The following is a 24,169-nucleotide window of genomic DNA, read 5'->3' as shown; positions in this document are numbered from 1 at the left end:
GTGTATTTTTGTAAGATATAATATACCAATTACGACTACGATTGATTAAAAATGTATTTCAGAATACACTCTTGAATGCAAGGAAAAAAATTTCCTAGGGTACACTAAAAAATTCTGGAGGTAAAACAATATTTTATTCGACGCTATAAAAATGCTGTTTTATTGTACCAACTACAAGACATTTTTAGTGTACATTACGATATTTTTTACGTGTATTTATATAAAGTTATTGCTCAAACTTTGTTAATATAAAAAATTATTTGTAAATAAAGTCATGATTCAATCATCATTATGACCCGCTCCTTTATCGTTTTTGTCAATTCTTCTCGCCAAATATAGACTATACTTAATTCGTCCGGAAAAAGTATATTTACATATGAGTGTAGATATATACATGTATGCACACACAGCAGAAAGTTTGAATCACATAATAGGATTAGAAAAGGGTGGTCACAATCATATAGAAATGTTACGAGGGGATTACAGTTGTACAACGAGGGTGATGAACAAGTGGACCGAATAATACAGTTCGACAGAAGCATGATGTAATTGTATGAATTTTCAAATACAATGAGAAACGTAATAGAAAAACAGTTGTCCAAACTACATCGGGAATAAAATTTATTGTATATAATATAATGTGAAATAGTATTATAAATCATGAAAAAATCGATTTGTATTGCATGGAAATTTTATCACTTTCATAGAAACTTTAAAAATAGAATAAATTCAAGTTTTACATGCGTTTTCCTAGACTCGGATGGAATATTTTTTTCTATGCTAGGTAGCTTTGGAAAAATAAATATAGCATAAATTTCAAGATAATTTTACCCCAAATAATTTATATTAGATAATCTAGTACTGAAAATGCACTAAAGATATTATAATATTTCACAGTTATTTAATATTTTTATAAGACCGCAAACATTTTTAAAAGGCTATGCATGATTCAAAATTTAATTACAAATATCAAAAAGTTAGAGAAATAGAAATGCGTACATTTTTAACTAATTCAAATTATTGCGTTTACACTCAATACTTTTTGTAATTTTTATGTCAAACACAATACAATTAATTTGATGTATATTCTAGTTTCATATAGAAGTTTCTATATTTATGTGCTGTCTACGGCTGCATTCACGGACATTACTAGTAGAGATTTGAAAAAAGTCGCAAGTAATGAGAGTTAGAAAACATTTCCTGTCAAAGTTCTCACGTTGAGAATCGCAATAGCCAAAATACTAAATTACGAAAAAATCAATCTCAATTTATAATTCATACGAAATTTTGGATTAATGAATGATAAATTTAATCATCATTTTATTTTCATTGAACTATGAAAACTTTTGTAATTGTTTGACTTAAATTTAAATTGATACACATTTATTTTATTCCAATAGAAAGATCTGTATCTGGATGTAATTTTTGAAAAAGAAAACGAAGCTAAAGAAAAAAGAAATATAACCCTTTAAAACATGTAACCGAACAAGTTACGAATACGAGCACACGCTATAAAGTCTCTCAAATTTTAATCCTACCATCAAAACAACAAGCAGCAAAGAAATATAAGTGTCGCGTCAGAAAGAACACTTGTGCGACGTTGTCGTATGAATGGGGATAGTGGATAATGAATAGACGTACACAGACGTGTGGAATAATTGCACCATTGTCAAATCTGATAATAAGCAAGTAAGTTCAAACGAAAAGTTCGAAAAAATTAGATGAAATTTTAATTTACAAATTTTATAAAATAAAATAAAACAAAAAACTCATTGTCATGATTTATCATGCTTTTAGCACAAAATAAATAGTATTGTTGAACAAATAAAATGTCACAATAATATATTTTTTCCCAAGGCAGAAGGAAATTGATTTTAATAGTTATTCAAAGTAATCATTTTTTTTAGGTATATGTGAAAAATCATAAAATAATTATAGAAAACATTTAAGAAACAAGTTTTATATTTTTATATTTCATCATTCTTTATGAATATCACAAACATAGTACAAAATTAAAGACGCGACGTAGTGTACTCAGATGGAAAAGCAAAACTATGAACATTTTTGGCTGAAATACTGGGCAGGAGTCCGGCATTTGGCACAACATTCCAAGATAAGTGAAGAGTAATATTGTTGTTACCTCTGTAAATAGAAACATCAATTTCATTTCATATTTTACACCTATTATCTACGTTATTATATAGAACTAAATAAATTATAAAGAAAATGAGTTTGCACGCTGATTACGGTGTTTCCTTTCGAACAATTAATAGTAATGAAATGAGGCAATTTTAACTATCATTCAAAAAATTATCAATCATCGTATGTTTAAATATACTTGCAAAATGCAACAATAAACTTTTTTATGTTTAATCAAATATGAGAAAATATTGAGAAAAATATATTTGGAATTTATGTAATTTTTCCATTCCTGATGGGTACGTTTGATTGTTGAACGAAGTATATCAGAAAATAAAATAATTCATTGTGCATACATGAAACACTAAAAATTATTAGTCGAAATTAATTTTACCTCAAGCCGTTTCCATCATCCCAAAAATAATACTTGGTATTCATGTTTTTCAGTTCTAGCATAGCATTGTCTTCGCGGATAATTATCTTATCCCAGAGTATGATCTGATAATAAAAAAAATTAAAAACATACATATATGGATTAAAACTGAGTAGAATGTTTAGAAAAAAAATACTATTAAACATTTTTTGTTAAATTAAAGAAATTACATTAGTTGTTAGCAATAAAGACAATATTAAAAAAAGCATTTTGTTATATTCATTCGGTTGTATATAGTATTAATGTAAATTATTTATATGTAACTAAAGAAGTACACACCTGATTCAGCGAGTTCATTTTAGTTTGATATTCCGCAACAAGATAAACAAATAACTGCTTTACATTCCAGTTAAAAATACTAGTTAAATGTAAGTTTTATTAAGGATACATGAATATTGGTAAATAGCATCTTAAAATTTGTAGTTATACTCGAAAAAAAGCATCTTTCATATCTCGAAATTTGGTACATGCAAGTTTCAAAAGGCAAGGTAGCTTTAACGTAAACTCATGCACTTAATCACAAAGTAGTTACGTTCTCACTGTTAGAATGAGATTTTTAGTTTCAGTAGCGTCTGTTTTCGAATTTATTTTCTAAGGGCTCAGTATTATCTTAAAATTGAAAAGAATTTTATGGTATTTTGAGTAAAATGTATTTAACTATTTCTGTAGCATTATTTAAAACTGCAAAAAGTTCATTTTTCTGGCGTTTCACGTTTTAGAAAAATACACCTCACCTCACTTCTCATAACTTTCAGAGCGAGATACTAAAGCTACAATACCAGAATCGCGTAAACTTCTTTAGAACATGAATGATTACGGTCACTACCTCGGGTGAAAAGGTATAAGAAAAAAACATTCATCGCGCCAAGTATACAAAAAAGGCTCACGGAAATAGCTGTATCTCAGTAAAAAATAAACATTTTGAAATGTTAAAAAATGCTATGGAGAGGGGATGAAAAATACTTTTAAAAAATTGAATATTTGGCTTTCTATTTTAAGCCTCCTTTGAACTCTCAAGACCCAACTGTAGTCACAGCAACATACATGGTGCATACATGGTATTATTCGAAAAACTTTACAGGGCGCTCAAACGAAGGTGTCTTCGTGACTTTTTTCAGGTAAGGGTCTTTTTTACTTCATTTTGGATTGAAATTATTAGAGTCGAAAAGAAAAACCATAATTTTAATTGACTCGAAATCAAGACAATTATTCCTACCCTATATAGAGGAACTTTCAACTCAACCTACTAAACCTTCTCCTATAGCTCAAACGGTCGATTACTCATTTTTCTTTGGAAAAAAAACTGAATGTAGATGTTTGCTAATATTTATTACCTTAGAACTCTCTTATACAAATCTTTTTCATAATTCAAAAATTAAAGATTTTTTTAAATATGGCAACTCATAACTTTGGAAAAAATGGAAATTATATTATAACATTTTAAATATCTTATTTCTAGTAAGATCAGTCAATTTTTTACACGCGTAGAATATGAAAAAACGCATTTAAACGGCTACATTTCTGTGAGAAATCACAATTTTAAAATTTGAAATTTGGGATTTGAATTAGGAATTGAGAAAGAAGAGATAAAGATTCGAAGTAAGAATGGCATTCGATATCAGGGACACTAGTAAGAACCTCCTCAAAATTATGACAGCTTATGATCGACCAGATTTTTTACTTGAGATTTATTTGAAAGATAAGCAAAAAGTGATATCCGTACACGCAAAATAGCAAAAATGCAGTTTAATCCATTAACTTCCAAGGTGATAACATTTTTTGTTCGCGATCGATGCGATTTTTTCCTATCTTTTGTCTCTTGAAAAGACTTTGCACATACAAAATTCCATGTAAAATATCCCCAAAATATGGGAAAAAATAGCATCGATCGCGAACAAAAATATGTTGCCACTTTGGACGTTAATGAGTTAAGTTACACGAATTTATGTTATATTTTCTTTGTAAAAGTTAGCGAATTATTTTACTTAAGCACGTACTATAATAAACAATATTTTATTGAAATATTTTATTAAAAGGATATCAGTCTTGATGTCAAACGTTAAGAACCCTAGATCATTCTTTTCTCTCGAAGCGCTGTAATCGGGTACATTTTTTCTGAAATAAAATAATTTCATTGTTACAATTTCAAGATTTTACGCTGTTAAGAAAAAAATAAAAAATTCAAAATAAAATTCATAATGCGTCATCGAGTTTCATTGAAAATTAATATTTAATTTCTCACAGTAATAACCAACAACCAGTTAAGTCCAAAATATTAATTTTCAGTTTTTTTGTTTATAAATAATATCTTAATTGATTTAATCATACTAAACATGGCCAGTACATTATGTACACATTTTGATTTCACTATCTAATTAATTATAATTTTTTATTGTTAATTTAAGAATAATATTTTCTTGAATACCAAATCTGCTGCTCCAGAGTGTGACGAAAAGTGTGTTGATTTGTATTAACAAGTGTTGTTTTTGTATCAACTCTCTCATAAACATAAAACATTTGAAATTTACATCAACACTTTTTTAAATTTTAAAATTTTTCAGAAATTTATATCAATACTTTTTAAAAATTTTTAATTTATCAGAAATTTATTTGTACATGAAGGTCTATTTGAATTGCGAACTTTTCACAATTCACAAACTTGAAATAAGTATAAATATTTTGAATGCAAATTTAGTTTTCAAGATTAAATAGAAATTTTATCCTTATATTAACAATCTTGTAAGGATGAAAGTGAGAGATTACTATGGTCAATAAAACTGAGTAACTCTATTAACAGACCTCTTTTATCAAGTTCATTGTTATTTTGATGAAAAATTTAAGTGATTTATTTGGATGTAATTGTTTCCATTTTATAAATAATTGTGATAAATTTAAATAATCTAAAAACTGAATACATGTATCTATTATCTAATAAGAATCAGCTTGAAAATAGTCAAAATATTGATTTCTTATCATGATAACTCAGATTCAAAAACTTATTAATATTGAACTTATAGGTAAGCCAACTTGTTTTTACTTTTAAGGTATATATTATTATCAATTCCTATATAATGGATTGTCTAACATTAATATAATTAAGAATTAGTCTAGAAAAATTTCATATGAAAATGTACACAATGACTTCCTTAAAAAAAAGTAATTTGTTACTTCTAAAAATTAGCAAATTGATAATAGAGAAAGAAACTCTGAAAACAATACTAATCACATTTATAAAAAATTTTGCTCTCTTATATAAAATTAAATGAATAAGTAAAGAAAATCAACCTGTTTTTAGTTTCTAATGATGAATTGAAGTACTTGAAAAACTTGATGAGTTTATGGTAAAGTACAATGACACATTAAAAAATATTGAAAATGTCGACATTGGAAATTAGAAACAAATTATATGGGTTATTTTTTGAAAATAATTATTTATAAGTAATGCTTACACTACAGTTTTAAACGTTCTCAATCTAACGTCGGTGTCATAGTGAGAAAATGCTGTTGATAAAAAACATAAAAACGTTAGGCAAGCACAAACACTTAGTGTATAAGCCAAAATGGCATTAGCTCTTGTTAGAAACGAATGCATAATTATTATCACAGAGCAACACCTAATTTTATTAAATATCAAGTATAAGTATAAGCAAAGTTAGAAGATAGGATCAATCACAACATCTGCTTCTATATACTACTAAAACCAGTGTGTTTAAATACAGGTTATGCAAAAACTACACGATGTAAAGTCTCTTTCACGGCAAAACTTGACAGAGGCCGAATATAGGGACTAACGTGAATATTATAGTAAACAGATGGTTTTTGTCATCGTGGCAATAAATTTTACATTTTATAATGAAAAGCTAATAAATAAGAAAGAAATGACTATGATGCAAAATTGTTCTTATCTTACAAGTTTATTTACAATTTCTCCTAATAATTTTTAAATGCAGGAGAAAATTGGTGGCATTGCAAATCAAATTGTCCGACAAAAACGTATACAGAGCGAATTAGGGGCTCTGCCCATGTTAGCCTGTATACTATTATTATTATCGTCACGATGTTACACATAAAACTGGCCCTCACTACGCTGAGTTTATGTTCGAAAAACAAATCGTTTTACTTATAGTTTACATGTATACATAGGGAATGTTGGATAAATGGGCTTGTATTCGAAATTGATTATCAAGTCAAATAAAATTGAAATAAATTTTGACGCGGAAAAACTCATGTACCTTTTTTGTATCGAAACTTTAATCCAAAAATTGCAACTTTGCCGATACTCCAATAGGCTTTTCTGCTATTGCAATTTTCTATTACTTATTTCAGTTCAAAATAACTTTCATTTTTCATCCGCGGTATCTAAAGGTTTAAGTGGTACCCACTCTGAAATCTGAACTCTGAATTACTATTTCTATATGATGTAAACAATAAGTATTATAGTTCCAGCATAGACCTTTACATAAATTTATATTATAAAAATTATATTATAATATTATAAAATAAAATTTTATATAATATTTTAAAATGAATATAATTTTTTAATATGTTTAAATAAGTAGCTGGATTTACACAGGATGAACCGCGGTCGATTTCCTCGTGGTTCCTGCTATTGCTTCAAAACATCGTAGAAATCGCGGTACATTTTTTCAGCTCGCTAAAATGAATAACAATTTTTAGTTACTTTACTATAACAAGAATAATGTTTCAAAAACTGAACTACATATCAGCTCTAACAGTTCTGATTAAAATTTAGAACACGTAGTGCATTGCGACTGTAGTGTTAACTGTTCGTTACCGTAGCTGTGGACATTGTCATTTAAATTTCAGCATCATAGATCGTAAACATATCGCACTGTCTTCTGCGCGTTCTGGACGAATTTAGCTGTGGCTTTGTATGTAAATGCCGTCGAAAGTCAGTGAGATCATTTCAAGGGAAAACATATAGCTTTAATTTTCTTCTTTTTCGATCAAGTGTAAATGATTTCTAAGAATAACTAAATTACTTTTTACTCGTTTATTTAACTGAATCGTTTATTAGTTATAAGTCCAATATGTGCACCAAAGTGAAAAATATCTAATACGTCGCTTCTAAACGTGGAAAATAACAACGAAAACAACTCACTTGATTGGTTTTTAAGAATTGTTTTAAAATAATAATAAATTGTGACTTATTGAATTATAAGTTAATCTCAAAAAACTTAAGTGAGGTTACGCAAACTTTTTTATAAGAACCAAATGTAATTGTTAGAGAAGTATTCTTATCAACTAAATAACTTAATTTAGTCATCACTATATAAATTTATTGTCCTCTTTTGAACTAAAAATCTGCTTTATTTAATTTTATCTAAACCAGCTGAGGATTCAACGTTTCTTTCAATTTTCTGCAAATAAGTTAAAATTTCTATTGTTAGAAAAATATTCATGAATCAGAAACTGTGAAGAACTTCATGTTATGAAGTAGCTTTCAAAGTGAAATTTAGTATTTCTATCCATTTCGTCCATCCATATATCCATTCCATTAGTTTAATTCCAAACTTTTAATAGTATCTAAGATGTATGGATTTGACTAGGTTTAACTTTTTTATATACCTTGACAATAAACATTCTACTATCATTAGATCTATTTTCTAATTTGTTGCAGCAATCAGTTCAAAAATAAGATATCTTCAAAATTCTGTTACTTTATTCAGACTTGTTAAAACTACCAATGGCTCCTCGACTCAAAATCTTATCCAACGTTATCGATGTACGTAGGTTCATTGAAATTTTAAAAAAATATTCATATAATTTTTGATGATAATGATTTTTTTTAGCGATTTGCAAAGTTAAATGCAGCGGTCACTGGATATTTATATGGAATTGTGTATGAAGAAACCTTAACAGTTTTAACTTTTAGCATAAATCCAGTTGATGATTCTGATGATCCAATCTTGCCAATTGATCTTCAACTTTCTCTGCCAGCTGAAGTTGATTTGCTTGGAATATTGTACGTTGATCAATATAGACAAGATATTCCAGATGCATTCAAGGTATTGAATATACGTGAATTTTAAATGAGTATTTTACTCAAAATAAATAATTTTTATTTGAACTGCACAATTTCATTTTGATCAATTAAAGAATGCCATTAATAGAAACATTTTTATTGCAGGAAATAGATGTTACAGATAATCCTTTACTGATAAAGTATTCTTTGGATGCAACGGAAGTGAATGCATTCTATTATATTCATCAAAAACTTGAGCCAATAAATTATGAAGTTATCAATGAGAGCAGTTTACTACAAAATTTTTGTTACATAAGACTACGAGCTAATATTCCTTTTTTATCAGAAGAAATGAATATTATGGATTCACTTCAAGATACCAGAAAATATGTAAATCAAATAATTTTTGTTTTAATTTTTGATAATAATAATTCATATTCTTTGTAGTTGGCAGCTGGAAAGGTTGGATTTTATTTCAATGAAAGTGAAACGTATCTGCTTGGAAATGACATTAAAAAAGATACAAGAAATATGACAACCAAAGAACTTGTGAATGCATCAAAAAGTCAAAATAATTCTAAAAACTCCAAGTATATACCTTCATGCTTTGTTGTAAGTGTACCAATAAATTTAAATACTTAATTTGACTAGTTCAAAGCATTAAAAAATAAATTTATAATAAATGAATTTATAATTCATAATAAAAATAGGATACAATTGATGCAAAAATGTTTCTAAAAATGTCAAGTGAAAACAATCTAGATGATGAACCTGTGCACCATTTTGCACCCGTAGTTCAACATATTAAAAGTATAAATTATGAATTAAAATTTTTTTGATAATATGAATAATTATTTTATCTTAACTTTATATTAAAAATTTCAGAATCCATTAAATATTGTGAAATGTCTTTAAAAATTGATACTTTAGCATTGGTTGGTTACAATATCAATATGGCTCAATTGTATGAAATTTTGGTGGAATCTCTTTGTAGGAACTTGCGCCTCATTAGTTTTTCATTTGAAAATCAATTAAAAACAGAAAATATGCAATTACAATTACCAGAGCCCATCCATGTGAAACCACTTGATTTTGGTCATTTACTTACAGCAGTATACCCTGTTGGCCCGACAGAAGCAGAAAATCGTAAGTTAATTAGGGATGAGTGAGGAGCTAAGTATAATTTTGTTATTTTTGTATTTCAGAAATTTATAGACGAAATTTGCACAGAAGATTTGCTCTAGATTTGAAAAAACCTTATTTTAAAAAAGAAAATGCACTAAGATTCAAAAATGATAAAGAAAAAATGGTTCAACTTATTAATCCTCATGAAATAATAACACACCCAAGTAGGATATCTTAATAGTTTTTTTAAAAATTAGGTAAAGTCCCTTCTGATTATTGACATATTAAACTTAACTTATGATAACTTAATCTAGACCAGAACATTAGCATTGTGCAAGGTCAGTATGCTTACCATCATTATATGCAAGATGGCATTGATGATAGTGGTTGGGGTTGTGCCTATAGGTCTCTTCAAACAATTGTTTCATGGTATAGGTAAAGCAAAATTTTCTAAAAAATAAGAAAAACAATGACATTTTTTATGAATTTTTATTCTTTTTTCTTTAGACTTCAAGGTTACACAAATAAACCAATACCAACTCATAGAGAAATACAGAAATGTTTAGTAGATATTGGTGACAAACCTTCGAGTTTCATAGGAAGTAAGCAGTGGATTGGATCAACTGAAGTCGGATATGTTCTTGAAACTCTTGAAGATATTCCTATAAGAGTCCTGAGTGCTTCAAGTGGAGAAGAAATGGCAACATTAGCTCCAGATTTAGATCGTCATTTTCGAACTCAAGGAACACCTGTTATGATTGGTTAGTACAAAAATGTTTGTAAGTATTAAAAAATTTGAAATGTGATCATTAAATTTTTATAGGTGGGGGTGTTTTGGCTCATACAATCCTTGGTGTTTCTTATGACGAATCATTCAAAAATATTCAATTTTTAATTTTGGATCCACATTACACTGGTCCTGAACAGGTGAACACAATTGTTAATAAAGGATGGTGTGGGTGGAAAAAAAGTGATTTTTGGAAAAAAGATGCATTTTATAATATGTGTCTGCCTCAGAGGCCAAACAAGTTTTAATTTGAATATTATTTTGTAAATATTTAAAAAAATAAATTGATACCCAACATAATATAGCATTTTTTATTTTATGGTAAACATTAAAATAAATTATATGAAATTTTTAATAGTTTTCAGTTAAATGATAAATTAGAATTAAAATATATAATTAAATTATGCATTATTGCATTTAAAATATCTGTTGAAATCGTGAAATACTATAGATATTCGAGATGTAGAAAGTCGAAAAAAATATTTTCGAAAATTATATTTAAAACGGAAACGTAAAAATTTCAAGGTTTTTTTTAATCAAAAGTAAAAAAGTTGAGTGGTAATTTGTATACAGCAAACAGTTTCCAGGACGGTGGGAACGGGGCAGGATGAGTTTCAGCTGGCTCTGTGCGCTTTCATTAGAGGCGTCACAATTGTGTGAATGTGGAAATAAAAACCGAAACTATGGCATCAACAAGGATTTGATTCAAACGGAATATTTATTAAAAAGCCTAAAAGAACTGAATTTCGTGACAATAAAATGTCAACTTATTTTCATTTGTTCGTGAGCATTGTAATGGCACTCAGACAAACCAAAAAATCGTAGTACCAGAGTCGATCTGCTTGGTTTACATTATTGAAGTTATTCTGTCCCATCGATTTTGTTTGAAACAAGATACTTCCGACTATTGAAGTATTTACACTCTTTTATAGAATTCATGGTATTACGAGGATGATGTATCGTTAATGTCATTGCCTAAAACAGTTATGTGACAGAAACTGAATTAATTTGGATACTTCCTGGGGTTTGTTGCGCTCCTGTTACTTAATTTGCTTCATACAGAGCTGACTTTTTGTCACAATGGCTTGTTCGTGATACAACGCTTACAATTTCAAAATATTAACTTCTTTAGAGTTTTTGTTTTCTTAATGCTCTGTGCGCGCGTTTAAAGGCCAAATTACCGATCTATCTTCCTGTAAATAAAGCTCATTAAACTTATCATTTGTGATTGCGTTCATTTTTGTTATTGGATTTTTAATTTCAAAATAATAACTTTTTCAGAGTTTCTGTTTTCCTCATACTTTTGGTTACGTTCGGAGTCTCTATTAAAAGGTCTTTGAACTTCCTGTTTATTACAGCGTCGATCACTAATAAACATTCCATGCGATGACTCGCCGGTCCGTCAAAAATGTTCAGAGAAATAGCTAAAATCGGTCTCGGCGTTTTAACTCAGTAGCTGTTCTGTTTTCATAGTGTAAACTTATGAGGCGTTTAATTCTGTATATTCTATGTAAATACAGTTCGCGCTGTATTAAAGTACATAATAATAATAGTATAAATTTGGTCTTAGAACGTCATGTCACAAACAGCTCTATATGAAGCACGTGTCGACTCTGCTCCAACATCGAGTAACAGGAGAGCAGTAAGTTCCAAAAAGTATCCAAAAAATTCAGTAACGTCGCTAGGCTACAGCATTATAACGATACCGGCCCCTACTTGAAATTCTTAGAGAGTAAATATTCCAAGAATATTTTACTATCAAGCTTGTAAAAATATATTTAGAGTTTGGCAAAAATTGCAGTCACCAGCTCGAGTCATCTAAAATGTGAAAAGTACATAAGTTGCGCTTCAATCACATTCATATATCCTTGCGAGTAAAGTGACTCACGAAAGCCCACAGGCCCGGCTTCATCCTTACATTAGAACATGTAGAAATCAAAGTGAAAATTTGTTTTTAAAATCGATTTTGTTTGTTATCATAGTTTTTTTCGTGGTAAAAATATAATATATTTTGTAGATGAATGATCTTGCATATAATTTGGAGTTATTGAAAAATTGTAATAGTAGTTGAAGAATATTACGGAAATCTACTTGGAAAAATAGAAAATATCTTAGAAAAGTTTATTAACTAGTTTTTACCACCGTGGGTACTGCGAATATTTGAAGATTACATGAAAACCTTTTGTGTTAGCTTAACTTGATATGGGCGCCGGCGCACATGTACTCTACATTTATACTTTAACGAGTGAACTGCACTGTGCATGTATATAGAAATATATTGTATCCTATGCGTGCTGCACGTATGCTCAAGCACAATATCTTCATTTTGATGAATTTGTAAAATTTTTGTAACAAAAAACCACGCAATTTGTTTGTAAAGATGTAAAAAAGTAATCTCGATACACGCCTTCTATTCACGCAAAGAGTGTACTTTTTTTACAAAGTCTGGACAAGATTTTTTTCAAATTTTTCGTATCGTTACACATAAAACTTGGATGAAATGCTACGTAGAAATATAATCAATATCAGCCGACTCTGCGCAGTTTTCGTCGAACTGAACATGTGAAGATGAGCAATCGGTAGGTTGCAGTCCACTTTATATTTTGCGTTTCATTTGTTGAAAATAAACGAAAATTATACAGTTGAGCGTGTGATTTCAGAAACATTATCGAGTGTTCTTGAAGAAGAAAATGCCGGGAGAAGCTGATCAGCAGCAACTCTGCAGTAACTCCCTTACTGGACAAGAAAAATCAGTCTCTCGAATGCAAAAAATTAACTCAAACAATAATAATAATTACGATTCAACATCAACGTTAAGTGATACAAAGGTTGCGAAAACGCAAGAAAACCAATTCAAGCTTATAATGCAGCAGCAACAACGTCCGCAGGCAAGCTATGTCGAGGGCGAGATGTTATTGGACGTTGAAGGGCACCTTCAAATTGATCATTTTGCTGCAAGAAATGTTGATGAAAATGTCGAGAAGAGAGAGCAAACACCGCAACCAATTGATTTTTCTTTCTTGAAGGTACACTATATATCTACATAAAGTTCGCTAAAATATTTGCACTTAATTCAAAGCATGTAGAAGTGTAACTAATTTTTCAAATAAATAATTAAATAACGAGGCCAATTGCTCGTTGGGCGGTAATCAATTCATATACTCGAAGTTATCATATCAATTAAGCAAATTACTTTTAAATTTTTAGCATGTATATATGCATATAAACGGCTTTTAAATAACATTTATTTTTATAAAAATCGTTTTTCGATCAAGTATTTGAACAAAGTTATTGGATCGTGACAAAAGTTTTCATATACTCCATTTCTGTACTTTTATCATCTTGCAAAATCTGCAAGCAGTACTATTTTTATTCGTTTCCATTATTTTTTATTCACTTATCAAGCTATATTATTTTTTTGCGAGATGTATTCGAAAATAATGTACTTTTTTTAGTGAAACAGCGCAAAATGAAAGTATTCGGACGTGTTTTCTGGGATTTCTATAGAAAGTGCCAACTTTTTCGTTCGAATCTCAGTGAATGTGTACGTGATAACGTTCAAATTTTCGCGATTTTTGCTACTTCTTCAACACAAGGATTTACGATCATATGATTTTTCTCATAGAAATGGAATTCGACCTAATTAACGTATTTATTGTCAGTGTTATTAAAGCAATTAATTATTTAAAATTAAATTCATGTACACCTTTCATTTCATCATTTTTTTATATCAAAAAAGAATCAGTGTCGATGTAGTTTGTAAGTTCACCACTGATGCATAATTAACATGAATAAACATAAAACATGTTTTAGTTTGTGCGCGGATGTATCCCAAATCCCGGTCTTACCGCTTTAGTACATGACATTTACGTATCGCAGCCCTTTATATACAATAAGATATACTCCAATTTATACTTTTATTACTAACACACGCAATATATGCGCCTAAGCATTCACTATATATTAAGTATAATATGACTCTCCATACATATATATAGATGGAATAGGTAGGAGGATACACGCACACACACGCACACAATACCAGACTACGTAAGAACGCGAAGCTTTCGCATTTCACTGCATGTGTATTATACTGTATGCATGAGTTAACTGTCTTGAACATCCACTCCGTATCCAATGAGACAACACAAATGATCTGCCAAATAGAATGTAATTTTTAATCTCTATTACCGTAAGTTCTCTTACTTCAGCTAGCTAGAATTTCATTATTGTTTGAAGGTACTAAGATTAACTCGATTTTTTTAGGCCTCAGGGCTATATTCACTTGACGAAATTGGCATAATATATACTTAGTAACATAACTTTGTGTTTATTCTGACGTCCTGACTCGTTTTTATTTTCGAGCGTTTATAATTAATTCCGCATTGAGTTTATTACTTGTTTCGTAACGTGGTTAAAAGTATGACTTAATCTGTATTAAAATATGTACATCAAGAGTTTAAAGTTATAATATCAGTTGTTTTGTACATTTGAATACTAGAGGTGCTATACATTTTTCTTCATTTTCTGATTTGAAATGGACAATACATGATTCATTTGTTAAATTAAATTTTTTCATCAATTTAACTTATAATGATCTATAAATATTTATATTTTTTCTGATATCATGATATTTATCAATTTGCTGGGATTTCATTTAATTATATCTTTGTTTTTGTTACAGTCATGTGCCAAGAGTTCTACAAGTTTTGGGATTAAAACCAATAGTGCAGAAGAGAATGACTGTTCGAATTTCTCATCTCAAACTGAAGACTTTTTGACTGTCGGTGCTGATTTTATTCTGAGCTCAAGCATGTGGACTTCGACGCAATCACCAACATCTAGTCAGCTCTCGCAGCTCAATTCACCAGCACACAATGTATAAATGATTAATTCATTTTAAACATTAAATTGTAGAAATAGATCATTTTAAATAAAATTTTATCATTTCATTTAGGAACTTGTAAGCATGATGAGTTTTTCAACTGGAGGAGAATCAACGCCTGTCTCCAATGCACATGGCCATAAAAGACTGAATTCTAAAATGGATGTTATCTATAATTTGTTGAGTATGCTGGGTAGCACAGAAGGGCGAGAAGATATGAGTGCAACCTTATTAACTATGAGTAATTCAACTGAAAGTTGTAATGTAATGAGGCAATCTGGTTGCTTACCGTTACTCATACAACTGATTCATGCCCCAGGCCAGAATCCAAAAACTAGAGAACAAGCTTGCAAAGCTCTATTCAATATAGTTCATGCTAAAGGTGATGAACGATCAAATAAGCGAGAAGCTCGAGTTCTTCGACTTCTAGAACAATTGAGAGATTATTGTCAAACTGTAAGGATCTCATTAAGTTCTGTGCCTTCTTCTATGAGTGAGCTTGAACATCCATCAACTACTATTGCTGCATTGATGAAGCTATCGTTTGATGAAGCTCATCGTTTTGCTATGTGTCAACTTGGTGGATTGCATGCAGTAGCTGAACTTGTTGAGACAGATCATGATGCTCATGGTACAAATAGTGATGATCAGAACTGTATTACATTGAGACGTTACTCAGGCATGGCTTTGACAAATTTAACATTTGGTGACAGCAATAACAAAGCCCTTTTATGTTCTTTTCAACAATTTATGAAAGCATTGGTATTTATTATGATTGAAAATAATTTAAAAAAATAATTTTTCATGGCGTAAAATTATTTTTATTTATAGGTATCACAACTTAAAAGTCCAAGTGATGATTTAAGGCAAGTGACAGCAAGTGTTTTACGCAACCTTTCTTGGAGAGCTGACAGCAGTAGTAAGCAAGTACTGAGAGAAGTTGGAGCTGTTGTAGGATTAATGAAAGCTGCAATGGAAGCTCGGAAAGAAGCTACCTTGAAATCAATTTTATCAGCATTATGGAATTTATCGGCTCATTGTACTACAAATAAAATTGATATATGTGCTGTTGACGGTGCTTTGGCGTTTCTTGTAGACATGTTGAGCTACAATGCTCCTTCTAAAAATTTGACCATTGTTGAAAATGCTGGTGGTATATTACGAAATGTATCAAGTCACATAGCCATACGAAATGATTACAGAGCAATTGTTAGAGAAAGAGGTTGTCTTCAAGTGCTATTGAGACAACTTCGATCACAAAGTTTAACTGTTGTTAGCAATGCTTGCGGTACGCTTTGGAATCTATCTGCTCGTAATCCTCAAGACCAACTTCTCTTATGGGATCTTGGAGCAGTGCCTATGTTACGAAATCTTATTCATTCTAAGCATAAAATGATTTCAATGGGATCAAGTGCTGCTTTGAAAAATTTGTTGAGTGCATCCCCAAATGGGAATAATTTTTTGCGAATGGATTCTACTGTTCGTGGTTTGGGTCTACAAACTCTTCCAACTCTTGTGGCAAGAAGGTAATTTTTCGTAGCAATTTTCAAAATTATAATAAAATGATTTTCTTCACACTTATGGATGCATTTTTTTTCAGACAAAAAGCTTTAGCTCAAGAAATCGATCAAAATCTATCAGAAACTTATGACAACATAGAGCCAAGCAGTTCACCTGTTCACAAGGAAGAAAATGCACCTCTACAAATTGATGAAAGTTTTTTACAGGATCAAAAGAAGAATGAATTACAAAGTTTTGCTCATGATCAACAAAGTTCTCTTGGATTACAAATTTTGAATAATTTTCCAAGTGAGAATCAGGAACTAATGCGATCCGTTTCAAGCACACAATCTGATACTGTTTCTGAAAAAGTTAATCGCCAAACAAATGATGGAGCAACTTTCTTAGATTTGAATTCTAATCGACAATCAACTTCAATGTTCTCTTGTGCCAATTCTGATTCTTCTACATCCACTATTGGGCGTTCAATAAGTAAGTAAAAATACTGTTATAAATAATATACCATTTAAATTTTTTTTATAAAAACTTCAATTAGATTATTTTACCATAGACCGATCTGAAAAAAAATATACTTTGCGATACATGAATGTAATGCCAGAGCGTATGAAACCCGGAGAGCCCTTACCGGATTTACGAAATATCACACGAGATTCTTCAGCCATATTATGGACTCCTGCATTTAATCAAGGTGCAAATAGTACATCAAATTTACCAAACAACCGTAGTAAAGACAATGCAAGCATGCTGGCAACTACTTGCGAATCTCCTAGCTTGAAGAAAAATAAAAAATCAGAATCAGTTTCTCGAATTCCCAGCGCATCGAAAAATAAGTCAATACCAATTAATCTTTCACTAAAAACTTATCAGAGAGGATTTACTGGAAATTCCAATTACAATTTCAAACATCACAACCGGATCTCCGATGAAGATGAATTAAATTCAGGTTATTCTGTCAAAAAAGAGCAAAGACAAGATACAAGCAGAGTGCAAACTGTGCAAAATGTAGAAGTTGCTAAACCACGTGGTATTCCTGTTATCAAAAGTACCTATAAACAAAATTCTACTCGCAACGCAAAACATGATGTCAATGCATTTGCTTCAGCAGTATATGATAATAACTTATTGGTAGAAAATAAGTTAGAAACGCCCAATTGTTCAAAAGGAGATGGCAATTTAGATCTATTGGGTATTAAAACTCATCCTAAATCTTCAAATGAACATGATGACCACCAATCACATAAAACGAGGTACGTAAAGCTTTTTTTTTAAATCTATTAATAATTTGAAATTAAAAGTTAGCCTATCATCGGTAAAGCATTCGATGACGCCCTGTTGTACTTGTTAGATGACGCAAAGAACGCGCTCTTCTGTTATTTTGTAAGAACTATAATAATGATAAATGTAAAACTTTTTCAAAGGTCATCAAAAAATAAAAATTACGAAGTCGACTCTTGTTTAGAAAGTAATCTTGTCAGGTATAAAACCAATGCAAGCTTAAATGACATTGAAGTTAATTTTGATTCTAATGATGTTGCTCCAACTAAAGATGTGAGTTATTAATTTTAAAATTGCTAATTCTCAGAGAAAAAATCACTATTATAAATAATTATTTTTCAGTCTAAACCTCATTTCGCTTATAATCAAGAACAAACAAATGGAGACAAAAACAAATGTAATGATTGCTGCTTTAGTGATGAAACGTATACTTTGCAAGAAAATACTTCTGAAGGAGTAAAAAATACCTCTCACTTGAACACTGCTGAAAGTGGTACTTTTAACCCCTGGAAATCTTGTAACAAGGATAAAACCATGCTCAATTTACGAGAAGTAATAATAAATTTCACCATATTATTTTATCGCAAACAAATATATTAATCGTTTTTTTGCATATTTCGATACAGCATGAAATAACAAACAAGTTTGAGGATAAATATCGTCGCGAGCATGATCCGGAAGCAATGATCGCATCACTCGATCGACTTACAGCAACGCTGGTAAAACAAAGCGAAGCAATGCGCTTTGACCGGGAAACAAATAACGGGATGAAATCGAGCATTTTGAGCACTGATACGTGGAACGAGGATTCCCCCAGTGACGCATCTTTTCCCAGCTTGAGCGTGAGTGCACCTTTGGTAGCTTCCTTCCGCAGTGACGATTTTAGCGCATCGGAAGCAGGTATGCATACGAGTGACTCTAAAACTGAGCAAAAATCTCCCAAAAGATCCGAGGCTATGATTGCCGGTAAAGAGAGTGTATCCCTAAACCAAATTGATGATATCAAGCCGCCCTCAGTTATGGATAGCTTATTATCTCTCACGGCAAGCTATGGACCATCTTCGGATATCGATAACATTGGTAAGCAGTTTTTTTATATCATTGCGAAATATCAAACACGGCTGTGGTACAAAATTTAAATTTCCACTGTTTTATAGATAAAAACCGAATTACGCAGCTGCCGCAATTCAACAGGAAAAAGTCTCTACCAATAGGAGTAGTAGCTCATCGCGCAATGTGTAACGCACAAAACCGTGCCAACAGCTTGGAAAATTTTTCAAGTGAATGCAAAAACGGATCACAATTAGAAAATATCAAACCTCCTTCGCTCATGGACGAGATTTTGGATATTAATGAATTGGAAAATAGTCTAGTCAACGTTGCCAGCATTACTTCTGATATTGCAGATATCTCAAACGCGAGCTTTGCTGGCCCCGTAAATTTTGATCTTTCCAAACCTTTCAGCAATACATCGATGGCAAAGTGAGTGCATACATCTGTCGCTGTTATCGTTTTATCTTCATAATTTATTTTGCAACATTTTTATTTTCGAACTTAAATTGCATTGATTACAGTTGTCGAACATTTTAATAGCTGATACTGTTTTTCAGATATTCATATACAAACCAAATGGGAAGCAACAACAGTTTGACGGAGTGTTTGGACCGCATAAATCCACCCTCACTAATGAATGAAATTACGCGTATAGAAGATATGACTATTGAGGATGATACAAATAGTCGTCAAGATACGCTTTGCTTCGACAGTGAGTTCAATACTGACGACGTGACCCAGTGTGCAATCGACGAACACGTTGATGACTGTGCTACAGACTCGTCAGAAATCGATGGCGGCGCTTTCTCTGGTGAATTTGGCGATTCTCAAGGATCAACTGTCTCTCAACAAACACATCAACCAGATTCAGGTAAAATAACTTAATACTAATTGAGACAAGCAATAATTCTTTCTCCTCTAGACAATCAATATAAGCGAAAAATTGCATCATAAACCACGCAACTCTTTTGTAGGAAAACAACTTACTCCAAAGCAAAAGCGTCATTTGATTAAAGAACGTTATAAAACTTATACCATAGGAGATGAAATAACGAAAACAGAAAGCACTAACGATTCTTTGGATTCAACAGAAATTGAAATTAAGCCTGCCAATACCAATGGAAAGCTTTCTCCTTTTTCAAAACTCACACCAAAACAACGCCGTAAGGAAGATAGATCCAGATTTGAAACAAAAGTTTTAAGTAACGCCTGTACCGAACTAATCGAGACATCCAACGTTGAAGAAACTAAAGAACAAGTGTCTCAACAAAAGCTTATCAAATCGAGAATAGGCATTCCAATGTATAGGAGATTAGATAAAGTTCGTAATCAAACAGTTGCTTATGACGTCGATAATGAACGAGTCTCAGAAGCTGACGATACGAAACTCCAAAACTGCCAATATGAAAGCGATGACTCGTCTTCATCTATGGAAAATCAAGTGGAAGTTGAAAATGCATCTAGGAAACCTCGTATTGTAAAACCGAGTCCGACGCGGCCCTCGTTGATTACAGAACAAGTTGACGAGGCTGAGGCGAAGGGCATTCGTGGTCGTCGCAAACCCTTGTATTCAAGTCAACGTAAGTCAACGGTTCAACAATGCACTTTTCAACAGCTGCAAAGTCCGTCAAGTCCACACCATGGAGTTGTTCGAAGCAGTAGTTCGCCACTCGTGCGGCCAACTCGCACTCTTCAACTTCGTCAGCACAACAGCATTGAAAAATCTCAGAGTGCGTCCAAAATCGGACAACCGGTTAAGAAAATTAATAATCAACCGCGAACCCCGTCTACTCCTACAAGGCAGCAATCTTCCAAATTGCGTCCCCTAGAGCGTCAGGGCACTTTTACGAAAGATGAACCTCAAATGGAGAATACGCCGACTATCGTGCCCTGCTCGCCGCTACGATTTATTCCCACAGCAATAACTAGACCAGGTAGCCTAGGCAATTCCGGTCGATCCTTCAGCCAAGTATCGCCTCGCACGTCACCGTTTCACAGTGCCAAGTTGAAAAACACCGGATTAAGAGATACCCCTCAAAAATCGTTGGGCGCTATAACAAGCAGCAACAGCACACCGTCTACGCCTACGGGTATTCCGTCTATTGTTAAACGTTCGTCGAGCAACCTCAGTGCTAAATCTACTTTAAAGTATTCGACGGCTGGTCAGCCCACGTCTTTACAAAATACTGCTTTGCGCAATCAAACGGTTGGGTCTCGCTCAAGTAGTAGTATCAGCATAGCTTCGGATTCTGTGACTCGCAATAAAGCAAGTGTAAAAGAAACTACTAGTAAAATAGCCAGCCTCTGGAAAAAAGTAGAACAAAATAGGAACAAGCAACAACAAAATAAACCAGACACACGTCAATGGATTACTGGAAATAAAGGAGCGACCCATTATGGAGATACAATGGAAAAATCTAATGATGCACATAAAAAGCTTCCATATTCGAGTACGACCAAGGTCACAAGTGTTTAAATTTTCTGATTAATTCTCTTCAAAATGATTTCGATTTGCCATATAACTGATTGAAATAGTTGAACGCTCTCTAATGGAATCATTTCAATGAGAAGAAAAACGCTTTATTTTTCGTCTGAAACGGTAAAAATTGGTTTTATTCAGAATAACTTTTAGTAAGTCCACCGTATTAGATATAGTATTACTCAAAAAATGTTCATAGGCCTAATTATTTTGCTATCGGTTTTCTGTTTTTATTTACCCATGTTTCATGAGTAATTTACTTTCAAATGTATTTATTATTCTTATAATGTAAGATCAAGTAAAAAGACTTCGAATTTTTATAATTCTATAATTCTACAATACGTATTAGGATTTGTGAATTAAGAGGAAAATGAAGTTGTTATAGTAGGATCTACTCTTTACATTTATCAGCTCAATTTTTTTTTACTTCTGAATACCTGCGCATCATTTTACAAAATAAAAACTTACTTAAAAATCCATTCGATTTTTTAGACATACACAATTAGGGGATACATATTTATCTTTTTCATAAAAATCTCTCTTCAAATTAATAAGATAAATATGTTGAGTTTACTTTCTATACTCTATAAGAATCTTAAAAATGTGCTGTTCTACAGAGTGGTTAAAAGTGAAATCAAAGAAAAATATAATTATTCTTTGTGATTTTCATTTCCATTTCAAAAATTTCTATAAATGTTCTCACTTATATTTGTTGTAACTTTTTTGTTATTAAAAATTCACTTTTTTCTTATTCCTTTCTGATCTATTTTAATAATTATGAAATAATACATTGATGTCCAACTTTTCCACGTTATAAAATTAAATTGATAAATAAGTGACGCCCTGAAAGTGTATATAATCCCATTGTCTCGGACCGTCCCTACGCGATACATAGGAACCTCGGTGGTCTGCTGGTATAATATATATAATATTTTCAAGTTTTAATCAACTTGAGAATAACTTGAGATCTACGTCTCTATGAAAAACGTGTTTTCCTATGGTATTAATTATTTTTTTAAGTACGAATTGTAGTTTTTGTTACAATATTATTTTTATGTAAATAGTTCATCATTTATTGAGTAACATGTTACTATTTCATTATACTGGACTGTTTGGTTTACCAATAATTTTTTCGAAAAATAAATGGATTATTTTATTCATTATACATCATTTGTTACATAACTATGATAATAGCAGAAATTGTTACATTGAGAAGCTCTATTATTACTCATTATTTATAAAGTATTTATTCAATATGAATATCTAAAATTCAAATGCTTCTTGATCTCTGATTGCATAAACTTTTAACAGGTTTCACGCTTTATTGTAAAGGTAATAAAGTTGTTAAAAATACTAATGCACACTTTTTATATGATTAACATTCTCTATGCATTTGACAATATTACATAAATGTGGCTCCATTTATTTTTGGATTAGTTTATTCATGTCATGATTATACGTCTGAAAAATAGCTATATAAAAAAATTGTCTTTGATTGGCTTTTAGATAAGAAACAAAATAACCAAAAATTTTATATTAAGATAGAATATAGATAGTGAATAGTTAAGTAAAATTATACTATTAAGAGTGAGTAAAATATTGATTAAATTATTTAATCAAGATGTTTGCTTAATACATTAAAAACAAAAACTAATAGTTTATGTTATCAAAAAAATGTATATAAATTCAAGGTGAAAGATACAAATGGAAGGATTGTAAAATTTGTAGAAATGCAATTGCATATCAATTTTGCAGTCAGCATATGATAACAACATATATTTTGAATTTTTCAAATATATCAATAGAATATATGGTTCAAGATAGTATTTATTTCATATCTTTTAAGTGTATGTAATTTACGCCTCTGGAATTCACTACCTTGTTTCTTTATTTTTTATATTTAAAGATTAATGTATGTATTTGAAAAAGTTTCCGTTCTGAATTCTTGGAGCTTACGATTTTTTATATGTTGTAGCATTGACATGACATTGTAAAACACAAACGTCATTTAGAAAGAACATTTTATGGTGATTCTGTTTTTATAATTTGTAATTCTTAATTTTGTGATTAAATGCCCAAAGCTTAATTGTATACTTCTGAATATATTTTGATTTCTAGTCTAATATAAGTGTATAAAAATTACATTTGATTGAAATATTGAGTTAATTATATAAGTTTAATTATACTCTTTACTTATAATTATTTAACTTGAGGTGGGATAAGTACTTCATGCTAGTATATTATTATTATTCTTGATATGTGTTTATTCTATTCAAATTAATAAATCCAATAAAACGAGTTATTATAGCTTTGCAGAAAGTGTATTTTTCAAACTGCTAGTAAATTTGGTCTGAGTAATTGCTTAAATTCTATTTACACTCACTATTGGTAATGATTATGTATTGTAAACCTAGTTTTTATGAAAGTTTTGTAAGTCTGCTTAAAGGTTGAGTCAAATATATTCATAGTTAATAACATGTTTTGTT

At 30.8% G+C, this 24,169-nt stretch overlaps 3 protein-coding genes across 11 annotated transcripts; 2 read left to right on the top strand and 1 right to left on the bottom strand.

Moving 5' to 3' along the window:
• Positions 1–1,944: 1,944 nt before the first annotated feature.
• Positions 1,945–6,164, bottom strand: LOC106654128 (signal peptidase complex subunit 3). The gene is made up of 5 exons (XM_014373848.1): positions 6,022–6,164; positions 4,614–4,687; positions 2,852–2,940; positions 2,534–2,637; positions 1,945–2,142 (listed from the first exon to the last, which is right to left on the bottom strand). Exons 1-5 carry the CDS (start codon positions 6,162–6,164, stop codon positions 2,013–2,015), a joined length of 540 nt encoding a protein of 179 aa, XP_014229334.1. The 3' UTR covers positions 1,945–2,012.
• A 940-nt stretch (positions 6,165–7,104) lies between these two features.
• Positions 7,105–10,760, top strand: LOC106654123 (ufm1-specific protease 2-like). 7 transcript variants are annotated; one of them, XM_023458859.1, is made up of 11 exons: positions 7,105–7,208; positions 8,214–8,318; positions 8,386–8,601; positions 8,724–8,948; positions 9,006–9,170; positions 9,269–9,368; positions 9,444–9,704; positions 9,764–9,907; positions 9,998–10,118; positions 10,191–10,444; positions 10,507–10,760. In XM_023458859.1, exons 2-11 carry the CDS (start codon positions 8,280–8,282, stop codon positions 10,716–10,718), a joined length of 1,737 nt encoding a protein of 578 aa, XP_023314627.1. In that variant the 5' UTR covers positions 7,105–7,208; positions 8,214–8,279; the 3' UTR covers positions 10,719–10,760. The 7 variants fall into 7 exon arrangements, with proteins under 7 accessions (XP_023314627.1, XP_014229327.1, XP_014229329.1 ...); XM_014373841.2 differs by lacking the exon at positions 7,105–7,208 and adding an exon at positions 7,219–7,464; XM_014373843.2 differs by lacking the exon at positions 7,105–7,208 and adding an exon at positions 7,219–7,484.
• Positions 10,761–12,559: 1,799 nt separating this feature from the next.
• Positions 12,560–24,160, top strand: LOC106654206 (adenomatous polyposis coli homolog). Of its 3 annotated transcripts, XM_023458832.1 has the most exons (13): positions 12,560–13,049; positions 13,131–13,496; positions 15,155–15,349; positions 15,428–16,117; positions 16,187–16,881; positions 16,956–17,347; positions 17,427–18,123; positions 18,295–18,424; positions 18,494–18,703; positions 18,778–19,231; positions 19,309–19,633; positions 19,762–20,075; positions 20,179–24,160. In XM_023458832.1, the coding sequence occupies exons 2-13, from the start codon at positions 13,161–13,163 to the stop codon at positions 21,678–21,680; spliced, it is 5,940 nt and encodes a 1,979-aa protein (XP_023314600.1). In that variant the 5' UTR covers positions 12,560–13,049; positions 13,131–13,160; the 3' UTR covers positions 21,681–24,160. The 3 variants fall into 3 exon arrangements, with proteins under 3 accessions (XP_023314600.1, XP_014229457.1, XP_023314602.1); XM_014373971.2 differs by lacking the exon at positions 12,560–13,049 and having other exon boundaries at positions 13,056–13,496; XM_023458834.1 differs by lacking the exons at positions 12,560–13,049; positions 13,131–13,496 and adding an exon at positions 14,581–14,662.
• Positions 24,161–24,169: the final 9 nt, after the last annotated feature.

This window comes from Trichogramma pretiosum, unplaced genomic scaffold, assembly GCF_000599845.2.
Source record: "Trichogramma pretiosum strain Unisexual culture from Peru unplaced genomic scaffold, Tpre_2.0 scaffold25, whole genome shotgun sequence".
NCBI lineage: Eukaryota > Metazoa > Arthropoda > Insecta > Hymenoptera > Trichogrammatidae > Trichogramma > Trichogramma pretiosum.
This window is presented reverse-complemented; position numbering and strand designations above follow the sequence as displayed.